The sequence below is a fragment of the Saimiri boliviensis genome, chromosome 7 (genome assembly GCF_048565385.1).
Source record: "Saimiri boliviensis isolate mSaiBol1 chromosome 7, mSaiBol1.pri, whole genome shotgun sequence".
NCBI classification, from domain to species: Eukaryota; Metazoa; Chordata; class Mammalia; order Primates; family Cebidae; genus Saimiri; species Saimiri boliviensis.
Window position 1 is genome coordinate 24,583,051 of NC_133455.1, and position 15,524 is coordinate 24,598,574.

General features: G+C 39.9%; 1 protein-coding gene across 1 annotated transcript in view; it reads left to right on the plus strand.

Annotated features, from left to right (window-relative positions):
* CORO1C (coronin 1C) overlaps positions 1-15,524 on the plus strand; it is a 90,437-nt gene that overhangs the window by 60,675 nt on the left and 14,238 nt on the right. The window contains exon 4 of the mRNA XM_039471765.2: positions 14,097-14,226. Within this exon, the coding sequence (XP_039327699.1) occupies positions 14,097-14,226 (130 nt within the window). The remainder of the gene's footprint in view (positions 1-14,096; positions 14,227-15,524) is intronic.

The following is a 15,524-nucleotide window of genomic DNA, read 5'->3' on the forward strand; positions in this document are numbered from 1 at the left end:
TGATTGACTCAGCCTCCCATGAAAGCTTTCTCTGTAGCATGTGATGCTGTTTGATAGCATTTCACCCACTGTAGAACTTCTTTCAAAATTGGAGTCAGCCCTCTCAAACCCTTTTGCTGCCTTATCAACTAAGTTTATGCAAGTAGTATTCTAAATGTTTTGTTGTCATTTCAGTAATGTTCACAGCACCGTTACCAGGAGTACATTCCATCTCAAGAAACCATTTTCTTTGCTTATCCCTAAGGAGCAAATCCTCATCTGTTCAAGTTTTATCATGAGATTGTAGCAGTTCACTCATGTCTTCAGGCTCCACTTTTTATTCTCTAGTTCTCTATTTCCACCATATCTAAGGTTACTTCTTCCACCAAAGTCTTGAACTCCTCAAAGTCATCCATGAAGGTTAGAATCAACTTCTCCCAAACTTCCCTTAATGTTGAGATTTTGAATTCTTCTCATGAATCATGAATTTTTTTTTTTTTTTTTGAGACAGAGTCTTGCTCTGTCGCCAGGCTGGAGCACAGTGGCGCAGTCTCGGCTCACTGCAACCTCCGCCTCCTGGTTTCAAGTGATTCTTCACTTCAGCCTCCCAAGTAGCTGGGACTACAGGCGCATGCCAAACACCCGGCTAATTTTTGTATTTTTTTTTTTTTTTTTTTTTTTTTGAGACGGAGTTTCGCTCTTGTTACCCAGGCTGGAGTGCAATGGCGCGATCTCGGCTCACCGCAACCTCCGCCTCCTGGGTTCAGGCAATTCTCCTGCCTCAGCCTCCTAAGTAGCTGGGATTACAGGCACGCGCCACCATGCCCAGCTAATTTTTTGTATTTTTAGTAGAGACGGGGTTTCACCATGTTGACCAGGATGGTCTCGATCTCTTGACCTCGTGATCCACCCACCTCGGCCTCCCAAAGTGCTGGGATTACAGGCTTGAGCCACCGCGCCCGGCCAATTTTTGTATTTTTAATAGAGACGGGGTTTCACCGTGTTGGCCAGGATGGTCTCGACCTCTTGACCTCACCATCCTCCCGCCTCGGCCTCTCAAACTGCTGGGATTACAGGTGTGAGCCACCACGCCCAGCTGGAATCATGAATTTTCTTAATGGCACCTAAAATGGTGAATTCTTTCCAGAAGGTTATTAATTCACTCTGCCCAGATCCATCAGGGGAGTCACTATCAATGGTAGCTATAGCCTTATGAAATGTATTTCTTAAATAATAAGACTTGAAAGTCAAAATGATTCCTTTTTCCAGGGTCTGCAGAATGTATGTGTTAGCAGGGGAAAACAGCATTAGTCTTGTACATCTTTATCATAGGTCTTGTGTGATAAGGTACATTGTTGATGAGCAGTAATATTTTGTAAGGAATATTTTTTTTTCCTGATCAGTAGGTCCCAATGGTGGGCTTAAAATATTCAGTAAACCACGCAGTAAACAGATGTGCTGTCATTCATGCTTTGTTGTTCCATTTCTAGAACACAGACGTAGATTTAGTATAATTCTTAAGGATTCCTAGGATTTTTGGTGCAGTAAATGAGTATCAGCATTAACTTAAAGTCACCAGCTGCGTCAGCCTCTAACAAGACAGGCAGCTCATCTTTGGAAGCTTTGAAGTCAGGCCTTGACTTCTCTCTAGCTATGAAAGTTTTAGATGGCATCTTCTTTCAGTAGAAGGCTGTTTCATCTACATTGAAAATCTGTTGTTTAGTGTAGCCACCTTCATCAATGATCTTAGCTAGATCTTCTGAATAACTTGCTGCAGCTTCTCCGTCAGCACTTGCTGCTTTTCCTTGTACTTTCATGTTACGGAGATGGCTTCTTTCCTTAACCTCATGAACCAACCTCTGCTAGTTTCCAACTCTTCTTCTGCAGCTTCTTCACCTCTGTCAGCCTCCATAGAATTGAAGAGAGTTAGGACTTTGCTTGGATTAGGTTTGGCTTAGGGGAATCTTGTGGCTGGTTCGTATTTCTATCCAGAGGACTAAAGCAAACGCTGTTTTTGCTTTTTTATCATTCATGTGTTACTGGAGTAGCACTTTTAATTTCCTGAACTTTTCTTTTGTATTCACAACTTGGCTAACTGGCTTAAGAGGTGCTTAGCTTTTGGCCTGTTTTCGCTTTCGATGTGGCTTCCTCACTAAGCTTAATCATTTCTCATTTTTTATTTGAAGTGAGAAATGCGTAACTCTTCCTTTCACTTGAACACTTAAAGGTCATTTAGGGTTATTAATTGGACTAATTTCAGTCTTGTTATGTCTCAGGTAATAAGGAGGCCCAAGGAGAGGGAGAGACAGGGAGAGCAGGTTGGTGGAGCAGTCAGAAAACACATAGCATTTATGGATGAAGTTCGCTGGCTTATATGGGTGCAGTTCCTAGTACCCCAAAACACACTAGTAACATCAGAGATCACTGATCACTTTAACAGATATAATAATAATGAAAAAGTTTGAAATGCTGCAAGAATTACCAAAATGTGACACAGAGACAGTGAACCAACATGCTGTTGGAAAAATGGTACAGATAGATTTGCCTTCGTCAGGGCTGATACAAAGCTTCAATTTGTTTAAAAACAAACAAAAAAACACCACCACAATATCTGTGAAGTGTAATAAAATGAGGTATGCCTGTATTTATCTATCATCTTTAACATTAATTACATCTCCATCTCCTTTCTTCCACACAGAGAATGCAGGGTCTCAGGGATACAGAGGGAGAATGAGAATATCCTGATCTGTCTCATTTGTCTTACTACATTTACATATAGTAGTCTCAGAGTGAAAATGCTAATACCACCACCATACCATGGTTACTGAAAATTGTTAAAAAACTAAACAACTTTTAGTTAAAAAACTAAAAAATTTTTTAAAACTCATGCTGTGTCTATTCTCCCTCCATTTAAAAATGATGTATTCTGTATTTTCAAGATTACACAGCTGTTACATTCAGCAGTCTCTCCTGTCATGGTTCTGTGAGTAACTACATTTCGTGCACTCCATCAACCCTTGTGTCGATCTTGCACCAGTCATTTGTATCATCTGAAGCTGGTTCTTGGGTGGATTCCTTAAGAAGGGGGTCATAGGAACAATATTCTCTGAGTTCTTGTATACTAATAATAACTTACCTGCCATCTTTGTACTCAAAAGTGAGTTTTTCTGAATATAAAATTCTTGGGCAGGGGCAGTGCGTCACACCTGTAATTCCAGCACTTTGGAAGGCTGAGGCAGGTGGACTGTTTGAGCTCAGGAGTTCAAGATCAGCCTGGGCAATGTGGTGAAATCCTTTCTCTACAAAAAATATAAAATTAGCTGGGTATGGTGGTGAGTGCCTGTGGTCCCAGCTACTTGGGAAGCTGAGGTGGGAGGACTGTTTGGGCCTGGGAGATTAAGGCTGCAGTGAGCCATGATCGTTGTCACTGCACTACAGCCTGGGTAACAGAGTTAGACTGATCCTGTCTCTAAATAAATAAGTAAGTTAAATAAAATTACTGACTCACAGTTTTTTCCTTGAGTATCTAAATACATTATTCCATTTCTTTTTTTTGGCATAAGTTTTCCTGTCAAAGCCAGATTATAATCTAATTTCCTTTCCCTTATAAATCATATGCTCTTTTTGCCTAAATGTTTATAAGGTTTTTTTTTTCTTCAAATATAGTTAATTTTACTAGAAGATTGTTGGTCATTTGGAGTTGGTATCTCTAGATACCATGGTATGTTCTTTCAATATATAGTTGCCAGTTTTTTTTTCTTTCTTGAATTGCAGTTTTTAATGTTTTTGTTTGTTTGTTTTGTTTTTTCCTGTTCCCTTGCTTTGGTTTTCTTCATCAGAGGCTCCTGTTACCCATATGCTTGATCTTCTTTACTTTTCTTTGGTTGTTGTCAATTTCTCTCTAAACCTTTTTTTTTCTTTTCTTTTTTTCCCTCCCTTCCTTCCTTCCTTCCCTCCCCTTCCCTCCTCCCTTCCTTCCTTCCCCTTCCCTCCTCCCTCCCTCCCATCCCTTCCTTTCCCCTCCCTCTCCTTCCCTCCCCTTTCCTTCCCTCTCCTTTCTTCTCCTTCCCTCTCCTCCCTTCCCTTATCTCCCTTTCCTTCTTTCCTTTTCTTTCTTTTTTTGAGACAGGGTCTTGCTCTGTCACTCAGGCTGGAATGCAGTGGCATGATCATGCCTCGACCTCTTAGGTTCAAGGAACCCTCCCACCTCAAACTTCCAAGTAGCTACAACTACAGGCACTCACCACCATGCCCAGCTAATTTTCTATTTTTTTGTAGAAATAAGCTTTCTCACAGTTGTCCAGACTGGCCTCTAACTTGTGGCCTCAAGCATTCCTCCCACCTTGGCCCCTCAAAGTGTTGGGATTTTACACGTATGAGCCACTGTGTGAGGCCCCAAACCCTTTTTTTTCTTTAAAGACTATATTATTATTATTATCATTATTTTGTTCTTCTCCTTTTGTTTCTTTTGGGGGCATTATTTGTTGAGTTTATTTGCTCTTATATTCTTTCTGGTTTATCTTCATTTATTTCTGTTTTTTTTTTTTCTTGATTTCTGTCACTTTATTTTTTGAGTTTTTCAAGTTCTGGATTTATGTTTATATATTGTTTTCTTCATTTTGAATTACTATAATGTAGTTTTTATTTCTTTTGAGAGTCATTTTAGTATTCTTGTATTGTCTATAGGGATGTTATTCTGTGCCTTATTCTCTTTTTTTCTGACAGTAATTTTGGAATTCAACCTTGATTTTTTTTTCTTGCTTATTTTTATGTGAATTTAATTTCCCCAAGCTTTTTAGATGGTGGATTGGTTCAGAGGGCTGCTCTAACTTCACAGAGCTCCCTCTCTGACATCTTCAGATAGTGTTCAGAAACATAGTGCCTTGCTTTCTGAGATTTCCTGGCCTGCTTTTATTAGCCTCTCTTATGCCTTTATCCCTCTTATTTCTATCCTGCTGAAATTCTGTTTCATTCCCTGGAGTGTCTCATTTGTGGGCCCATCCTGGAAGGGAGCCCTGTCTGGGTAATTTTGAGAGTGCTGGGGTCTAGATTGTGCCTGCCTCTTCAGAACTTTTAAATTCAGGACCACTCTGCCTAGCTTCTGCTGGAAAAGGCAGAACCCTTCCCAGTTTCTGCTGCTGATCTCACATCCACCTGCTGCTCTCAGGTCTGTCAGATGTCCTCTTGCTGTCCCCTCCCTCTACACACCTGAGGCTGATAACATGCAGGTTCTGTGGCTGTTGGTGTTTGCCCCCACCCGCTTGAATTTTGTGGATGTCACCTAGTTTGTGTAAATGTTGTCCCTGGATTTTTGTTTTGTTTTGTTATCTGCTTGTTCTGTATTTTTATGGAGGGACTTTGGAAAATCCCCCAAACAATGCTGCTACTGAGATTCTGCCATCTTCCAGAATCCTCAGTGTCTCCCTTTTATTGGCATTCCTGGAGTGCACATTTTGTAAATTAAATAATGCTTTGGGATAAATCTTTCTAATTAAAAAAAAAAATCTTTAAGTATAGAACTGATATTTAAATCACTCTTTAATCACATAATATCCCCCATATCATATGTTGTTATTGGAGTAATTGAAGCTTATATAGCTTAGCTGTTGAAATGAAAGTTTAAAGAAATATTTGATCCTCTCCTAGCCTACCTGCTTCTTATACCTTATTTTCCACTTTGTTCTTCTGAAGGTAAAAGATCAAATGGTTTCAGACAACACCCCCTGCCTCTTTTTTTTTTTTTTTTTTTTTTAACAGAAAAGCTCTGTACAGTTTCTCAAGCCTAGGCTGTTAGTAGTAAGTAGCTCATGAGCTACAAATAGTATAGTATAACGAGGCCTAGTTGTAGTAGAAGGATACCAAGGAAAGCCCTAGAGTTGGAATTCTGAGCATTTGCAGGTCGCTTGGCTTAAACACTCTCAGCCCCAATTGCCTTACCTATAATATGGAGGTATGATAATAATTATGCCTATCGAGAGAGTCAAAAGGAAGCTCTCAATGTATAATGGGCTATTATTTTTGTAATGGATTTTCATGTATACCTATAGTGGATTTCTAGCAGCAGCAAGCATGCCTTAAATAGACATTTGGTAGAAAAATACAGTAAAATCAGTTTATCAAATGAACTGTAAAAGAATAAAACTGTTGGCCGGGCACGGTGGCTCAAGCCTGTAATCCCAGCACTTTGGGAGGCCGAGGCGGGTGGATCACGAAGTTGAGAGATCGAGACCATCCTGGTCAACATGGTGAAACACCGTCTCTACTAAAAATACAAAACATTAGCTGGGCATGGTGGCGTGTGCCTGTAATCCCAGCTACTCAGGAGGCTGAGGCAGGAGAATTGCCTGAACCCAGGAGGCGGAGGTTGCGGTGAGCCGAGAGCGCGCCATTGCACTCCAGCTTGGGTAACAAGAGCGAAACTCCGTCTCAAAAAAAAAAAAAAAAAGAATAAAACTGTTTTTTTTAAAACTGCTTTTTGTAGCCAGGCACAGTGGCTCACACCTGTAATCTCAGCACTTTGGGAGGCCGAGGTGGGTGGATCACGGGTAGATCATGAGGTCAAGAGATCAAGACTATCCTGACCAACATGGTGAAACCCTGTCTCTACTAAAAAATACAAAAAAATTAGCCGGGCATAGTGGTGCACGCTTGTAGTCCTAGCTACTTGGGAGGCTGAGGCGGAACAATCATTTGAACTGGGAGGCGGAGCTGGTGTCAGAGCCAGACTCCATCTCAAAAAAACAAAACCAAAACCAAAACCCCAAAACAAACAACAAAACAAAACAAAACAAAAACTTGCTTTTGTATTACTTATGGTATAAATCCATGAAATCTTAAGCATTTAAGCATTGATTTGTTAATTTTGTGGACATCGATTTAGTGACAGCCACTTTGCAGTTTTAGGAGAGTGAACACCAATCTTAAGGTACATTCCTCCATTTTTTAGAGGTGGCTTCTTTACGCAACCTGAAATTTAATTACATTGGCACAGTTTACCTTTCATGAACTACTTTGTGAAACAGTGTTTTATACTAGCACATAGCAGTTGTGTAAATTCCACTCCCAAAAACTATGCTTTGCTCCCAGCTTTTGCAAAGTTTTGACTCTGTGAGTTCTTTTCTTCAGCAGTATCTTCTCAAAGAGAGTTTTAAGATTGTGGCTACCTAAGTATTTTACTTGGGGAAATTTTAGCTCCAAGAAAATAGTAGTGCTTTAAATAATACAAAGAGCAGCCAAGTTAAGTTTAGTGAATGATGTTAATTCAACATTGTCCCTTATCTGCAGGGGAGTAATCAAACACAAATGCAAAAAATGGCTAATTCAGACAATGGGATTGCATAATTGTTCCTTCCAGAGTCTGGGAGATGGAAAGTGATAGTCTTAATTGTCTCCAGCTATATAATAGTCCCAAATTATTAAGTTTGAAGGCCACGTTCCCCCTTCTCTCAAATCAGTTTATTCTTCTGTAGAAATCAACAAAAATAAATATTCTATCTTACCCATTTTTGCTTCCATCATAAATTTTCCTAATATAGTTTTTTTTTTTTTGGTGGTGGGGGAAGGGGGGCGGCATTTGGCAAAAACTGGAAAAACCAGACAAATTCTAAAAGAGCTTTAATGCTTTCTAATATAGTTTTGCCCTGAAATAAAAATGGAGGTGATGTTGTGGTTCCTCTCAAGCATTCAGCAGGGAGGGCTTCATCTTAATTCTATTTTGTACAGATTGCCTCTAGGCCATTTGCCAGTGGTTATAACCCTGGCAGATCAGAACCCAACACTCGCTTCTTGGTTTTCTCGAACCCGGTACAGCTCTCCATGTCATGGTTCCTGTTGAACACCCTGATGGCCTACATGCAGGCCTGTGTGGTGTCTGTAGGACGCCGTGCTGCTCTGCAGCTGCTACCACATCTTTCAGCTTTTTCCTGTCTCATGTTTTTTCTTCATTTTCCCTTTGGAATTGGTTTCCTTAGCATTAGAAAAATACGGTCTTTTAGAGGGAATAGACCTTTTTATGGCTGTAACTCTAGTCCTAGCCCAGTAGCGAGTTCATGATGGGTGATTAAAATAGGGAAGCAGTATCTGGAAAGCAGTATTCAAAAAATAAAACTATTAAACTAATTGTACTTTACAATTAGTATACATGAGAGAAACCCAAGTTTCTTAGTTTTCCTTTTTTCTTGTTGGGGTTGTTCTCTTAAGCTGTTTTTCCATATCCAGGCTTTCACATGTGAAGAGGATGCCCATGATACAGTAGTTCTGAACATGTGCTTAAAGTTGTTTTTCTTCCTGAACCACAGTGGGATTTTACTGATGGATTCACTTTTTCATGTAGGAACCCTTGGAACTGATTTTTTTTTTTCTTTTCCTTCTTTCTTCTTGGTTATATAGATGAGAGGTGTCTGTGCCAGGACAACAGGCCTGAGCCACCACGGCTTCCCTGATTGCATTTTTGTCCTTTCAAAACAAAGCATTGCCGTTGTAATGTATTGTCCAAATAGGAAATTTCAGGAACACACAGCGTTATTTAAATTTAAACAAATAAAATAAAAAAGAGGGAGTGGGGATAACTTTTACTCCCTGCTGTGATGAGATGCCTACTCTGAATGTTTTCTGTCTGTTTTCCTCTGTACTCACTGTACGTAATTTTGAGAAAGCTTCTTGATATTACAATACCAGTCTGTAGCCATGGAACAAGGAAAAGCTAACAAGCCTGCCTAGAGATCAGATCTGTTCTTACTGTGATAATTGGCCTAGGTATAAACCAGAGCTTTCACACTTACGATATCTTGGGTGTAAATTGGTTAGTATTAACTAATTGGGCACAGTGCTGAATTAATTTGAAGACAAGACTCATTCCAAGAAATCCTGATGTTCAGACTAGAGATATATATGGGGTCATAATGGTCATATTAACAGCAAGAAAAGTCATCATGAAAATATGTTAGGCTCTTTTTTTTTTCAGCCATGCACTATTCTAAGTCTTTATGTGCATGATTATATTTAGTTATTTTATCAGCACAGTAAGCCACGAGTGTGGCCTATTTTACAACTTAGGAAATAGGCTCAGAGAGTGGCAGTTTTGTCAAGGGTCACACAGCTGATAAAAGGCTCTGCTAGACCCAGATCTGTCTAGCTCCTAAGAAAGCCTCATGCTCTTCTGCCTAGTTGCAGTATTTCCTATTAGGGTAGTGCTTTGGTGCATGCAAAATGTTTGAGCTAATTTAACCCTTCTAGTAACCCCTGAGTAAGCACAGCTGTCCCTGGTATCAAGGAAATTCAGGCTCCCAGAAGTGAAATCCCTTCCTAATGCTAACATGGCTAATTAGTGTCCCAGCTCTGACAGGAGCCTGTGTCCTCCGACACCCAGGCCAGCATCCTACATTTCACATGAGAAGATTAAACATGTACCAAGTGGTGCTTCTGTTTATTGTTGTCCCTGAGCTGCAAGAACATCAGTCCAAACTGGCAGGCCATCACCCAGAAGTAGCAGACAACTCTGAAGAGGGCAGAGGGCTATATAATGACAGGCCTGTGAGCCAGGGCCTATGGGCGCCAACCAAAGGGTGTGTGTGCTGAGTATGGAAAGACTTGCAGACCGCCTCCCATCCCCCGGCTCTTTCCACAGTCCACGGTAGAGAACACCACCAGCTGTCTTTTTTTTTTTTTTTTTTTTTTTTTTTTGAGACAGAGTTTCGCTCTTGTTACCCAGGCTGGAGTGCAATGGCGCGATCTCGGCTTACCGCAACCTCCGCCTCCTGGGTTCAGGCAATTCTCCTGCCTCAGCCTCCTGAGTAGCTGGGATTACAGACACGCGCCACCATGCCCAGCTAATTTTTTGTATTTTTAGTAGAGGCGGGGTTTCACCATGTTGACCAGGATGGTCTCGATCTCTTGACCTCGTGATCCACCCGCCTCGGCCTCCCAAAGTGCTGGGATTACAGGCTTGAGCCACCGCGCCCGGCCTTAACCACCAGCTGTCTTTACCAGCAGACACAAGAATTCTGTGGTCTTCTCATTTCAGTTCATAGACTTTTTCACTCACTTTCTTCTCCTCTTGCAGTCCTTGTACCTATAGTATTAGCTTTTTCCCTAGCAGCTCCTGAGCCACCTTCTTTATGGTATTGTTTAAATGCTGCCTGCACTTTTTAGAAAATTGCTCTACACATCTGCGTTTTATATTTTGAGACTGGATATTTAATTCCTCTTCATCTTCTCTACTTTCACCTAACTCTTTTTCATCCTTAGAAGTCACCTCCTCAGGGAGCCGTCCTGGATGGACCAAGCGTGGTTAGCAGGAAGATCATTTTGTAGTAGTGCAGTCGGCTTATGCCAGCATAGCATTGGTTATACTGTGTGGTTCCCTAGTGAATATATAGGCAATAATAACAGCTAACACTGAGTGTCTGCCTTATGCCAGGTATTCTTCTAAGTGCATCAGTTTCATGTTACCATGTTAGTCCTCAAACCAGAGGTCAGGTTCAGTCACATCATCCTGAATCATGAATTCAGTCACATCGGTCTGGCCAGAGCCCATAATCTCAGTCCTGCTGTGTACTGTCCCTGCATTCTGGAGGCACTATATGTGTGTCTGGCTCTGTGCTAAGGGTTAATTAATTCCTTAATTCTCTTAGCACATTTCGCAGGCATAGGTACTGATGCTTTCTGTATGCGGTGATGTTTGCCAGGATCATCACAGTAAAAAGATTTGAACCAGAGCCTGCCTGACTCCGGTGCTCAGTCTCTAACTCTCTGTATCATACCACTTGTATTTGTTGACTTTGATTGATTTTCAGTCTCATAGAAGTCTCTGCTTTCTGTTAGACCACCAACTTCTGAAGAGCAGGGCCTGTATTTCGTTACCCAGTACTAGATGGGTTACAATACAGTTTATTGTAACTTAGTAAATGTATTATAAGAAAGAGTTAACCACGGTAGTAAAATGGATTAGGTGCTCAACTTATGTGCACAAACCCAATTGAGGGAACCATTAAACTGGCTGGAAGTGAGGTAAAGAAGGAAGACACAGAGTTTTCTTATTTTAAAATTAATAAATGTTTTCATCATTAAAATTTCTTTTAATCCAAGGAAAAGATGATGGGGAAAAGCTAGAGAAAGGAAAAGGTTAAGTCCCCATTAGGAGCTCTTCTTTGTCCTCATATGTAACGTTTTAAATGCTGATTATAACCAAGGCCTCCCATCACTCCACGTCTCATTAGTGATTTGGAAAATGCACTAGCTGTGCTCAGAGTTAGACACAGAAGCATTTTCAGTCCTTGCAAGGAAACTCAGCAGGCCATGGTTGGGGTGCCATCTGGAGATGGCAGATGGTATTACCACTCTGTCAGTTCTAAGTGGGGTCACAGTGCATCTTGCAAAATGCATTTCCTGTTGAGTCACTGAAGTCCCATTTCATAATTTTCTGTCAGCTTTATGCTTTGATCAAATGAGTAGTCACTGTTTTCTGTTTGTTCTGTTCAAAATGTCAGTCCTGCTTTATATTCAGATAGTCAAGTTCAATTTGGAGTTGTTTTATAAATAATAAATTCTTAAATAAAAATAGTGCATATCTTAAATGAAAGTTGCCAGGAAAAGAAAAAAAAGAAATAAAAAAAAATAGTGCATATCAGGATGAAGGCTAACATGCAATGCTGGGGGAGAACAGATGCCCACAGGGGAAAGAGGCCTGGGTCAAGGTCTGTTCCGCAGAGGGAGGGAAAGGGGCAGGGTAGGGCATCCTTTTTCTTCCATGCTTGTTTACACCTGCCTTGCTTAAAATTTGCTGAATGATTGCGGGGGTGGTGGTGGGGGCGTTGTGGGGAAATTAGATGATGTTCGAAGCTTGGGCCCTCAAAATGCAGGTTTATTTTTGCCATGATTTGCATAAAGGGTTATATTTAGCCTGGGTAGAATTTAGCTGTAAAAATGAACCAATCACTCAACTCATGACTTTCCCACTCTTCAGAATGGCAAACTTTTGTTCTCATTTTTTGCAGGACGGCAGAACTGAGCTGAACTCTAAACACTCATCCAATCTAGATCTCTGCCTTCCACCAAGCAATTGAAAACAGACAATTGTTTGTCTCCTTCTTTAAAGTTTCCACAAAGGAAAATTCTGTTTCTCACTTGTTCTAGTTTTAAACATGATTTTTCACTGGCAGGTTCTTAAATTTTTCATGAGTTAGTTCCTCAAAATCATTTCTGATGATAAATTTAATCTTCATGTAGAAGATAATGATTTTAAACTTTAGCTTTTTTATAAACTTAAATATTATTTACCATCTGGCCTTCTATAGAGTTCTTGATGCTACTCAGCTTACCTGTAACTCAGTCCTTTTCTTAGAGGTTGTTTGTTTCTTAACCTTTTGAAACCTTTGTCTTCCATTGTTAAATGTAAAGTCTTTCGTTCCTTCCACTCTCATACTTTCCCTATTCCTTTCTCCCCCTGCTGCCCAGGCATGTCCCCAGTTAAGATATGGTGAGTCTTCTGCATGTCTTCACCAGCCAAGAGGATTTTTTTTTAAAATAACAAGGTTTATTGAGATATAATTCACATAGAATTCACCCATTTAAAATGTACAATTCACTGATTTTTAGAATATTCACAACCATCACCACAGACAATTATAGAATGTTTTCAAAAAGAAACCCACATCCTTTAGCTATCACCCCTCCACCTGCCTCCCTCCACATTCCCCAACACTAAGCAACAGCTATTCTACTTTCTGTCTTTACAGATTTGCCTATTCTGGACATTTCACGTATGTGGAATCCTGTAATATGCAATCTTCTATGTCTGGCTTCTTTCACTTTGCATAAAGTTTTTAGAGTTTCCTCACGTTGTAACATGTATCAGTACTTCATTCTTTTTTATGGCCAAATAATATTCCAATGTATGAATATGTCACATTTTTTTAGTCATTTATCAATAGATGGTTATTTTGGTTGTTTCCACCTTTGGGCTATTACAAATAATGCTACTGCGAACATCCGTGTACAAGCTGTTGCGTGGACACATTTCCATCCTTTTGGGTATATCCCTAGGTGTGGAATTGCTGGGTCATGTGATAACTGTTTGATCATTTAAGGAACTTCCAGGCTGTTTTCCAAAGTCTGCCACCAAATGGTGGCTGCACCATTTTACATTCTCACCAGCCATGTGTGCAGGCTCTGATTTTTCACATGCTTATCAACACTTATCAGTCTTTTAGATTCTAGCCATCCTAATGGGTGTGAAGGGAGAGCTTGTGGTTTTGATTTGCATTTCTGTCATAACTGATAATGCCAAACATCTTTTCATGTGCTTTTTGGCCATTTATATGTATTTCTCAAAATGTCTGTTTCACTTACTGGCCTATTTTTAAATTGGGTTCTTTGTCCTTTGGTTGAATTCTAAGAGTTCTTTTTATATATATATATATATATATATATATATATATATATATATATGTACATATATATACATACATATATTTATGTACATATATATACATATATGTATGTATATATTCTCTTACCAAATGTATGAGTTGCAAATTGTTTTCTCCCATTCTGTGGACTGTTTTTTCACTTTCTTGTTAGTGTCCTTTAAGCACAAAAGCTTTTAATTTTGAGGAGGTCTAACTTATTTTTTTCTTTGTAAAATATTTTCTATAATACATGTTACAAAAATACTGTGTATTTTATTTTCCAAGTGTAAAATTATAGAAAATATGTTTTAAAACTATATTATCCCATCAAGAACCAGAGACTTAGCTAAGTGTCTTCATCCTAGTCTTTTTCATGACTGTTTCGATCATTTAATATTTTTCTTTCAATTATTTGCATGCTTCTAACTGGAGAGTGTTGAACTTAATAAGGAATTTAGAATAAAATCCCAAATAATAAATAAAAGCTGAGAGGTAGTGTTTTGTAGTCCTTGTTGGTATCCTGATTTCTGATAACATATTATATTTTAAAAACAGCCAAACACAGTCATTTCACAATATTCTGCCTTTCATCCAAATATCGCTGTATGTTCTGTTTATATAGAGCAAATCTTTAAAGTGGATGGTCACTGTAAACGTGATAATGAAAGGCAGTAGCTTTCATGTGGATCGTCTGTCTTCCTTCTCTAACAGGTATGGCAGATCCCAGAAAATGGACTCACCCTTTCCCTGACTGAACCTGTGGTGATTTTGGAAGGCCATTCAAAGAGAGTTGGCATCGTCGCCTGGCATCCGACAGCCCGTAATGTGCTTCTTAGTGCAGGTGGGAGCTGAGCTCAGTGCCCCTCCCCTTGTCTTCTGCTCTTGTGGCTCTCTGAGTAGGGGGCAACAAATGTGTTTTGGTTGTGTGCTACATGGTTTTAAAGCAGATTATTAGGAAACCATGGCAAAGGAAGAGTATTGGGGTACACTGCTCCCCCAGCCTGCACACATACTCGTGTGTATGTGTGTTTCAAGGCCACTTTGACAATCTGATGAAACCTATGAATTTCCTGCTATAATTTTGACAGATTCATGGTTCCTGCCAAATACCTCCATGAACCATAGTTTTGGTTATTCCTGATATGGTAGAAGGTATACTTGTTATGGAACCGGAAGTCCTGGGTTCTTTCATTTTCCCCTGCTATACAATTAGTATGTGTATGCTATAGAGAACATATGTAAACAAAAGGAAAAAAAAATCACTTTTTTTTTTTTTTTTTTTTTTTTTTGAGACGGAGTTTCGCTCTTGTTACCCAGGCTGGAGTGCAATGGCGCGATCTCGGCTCACCGCAACCTCCGCCTCCTGGGTTCAGGCAATTCTCCTGCCTCAGCCTCCTGAGTAGCTGGGATTACAGGCACGCACCACCATGCCCAGCTAATTTTTTGTATTTTTAGTAGAGACGGGGTTTCACCATGTTGACCGGGATGGTCTCGATCTCTTGACCTTGTGATCCACCCGCCTCGGCCTCCCAAAGTGCTGGGATTACAGGCTTGAGCCACCGCGCCCGGCCTAAAAAAATCACTTTTAATCCCACCACTCAGAGGTAAGATCATTACTACTATTTTGATGTTTCTTTCCAGAAGATATGTCTGTGCATATGCATAAATTATTTTACACAAAGGGATGGGTTTATACACTTTACACATGGCCTGCTTTCTGCACTTGGTGGTATACTGTGACCCTTTTTATGTGCCATTAAGCACTCTTCCTGTTTTTAATGACTTCTGGATATACCTCAGTGTACTTGATTAGTCCCCTATTTCTGGACATTGATGTTGTACAGAAATCTTTTCCGTTGTCTAAAATTGGAGATTTCATTTTCTTTTATGAAAACAATACAGAAGGCATGAGGGAATTTTGTGGGGTGATGGAAATAGTCTACATCTTGATTATAGTAGTGGCTACATGAGTATATGCATTTGTTGAAACTTACCAGATATATACTTAAAATGGGTACATCGTATTGTATGTAAGTTATACCTTAATAAAAGTGATATATTAAAAAGCGATACTAATGTTAGAGGTAGAATTTTAAAGATCTTTTCCCCTCACCAGTAAAACGGGGTGGTGGGGGAGCA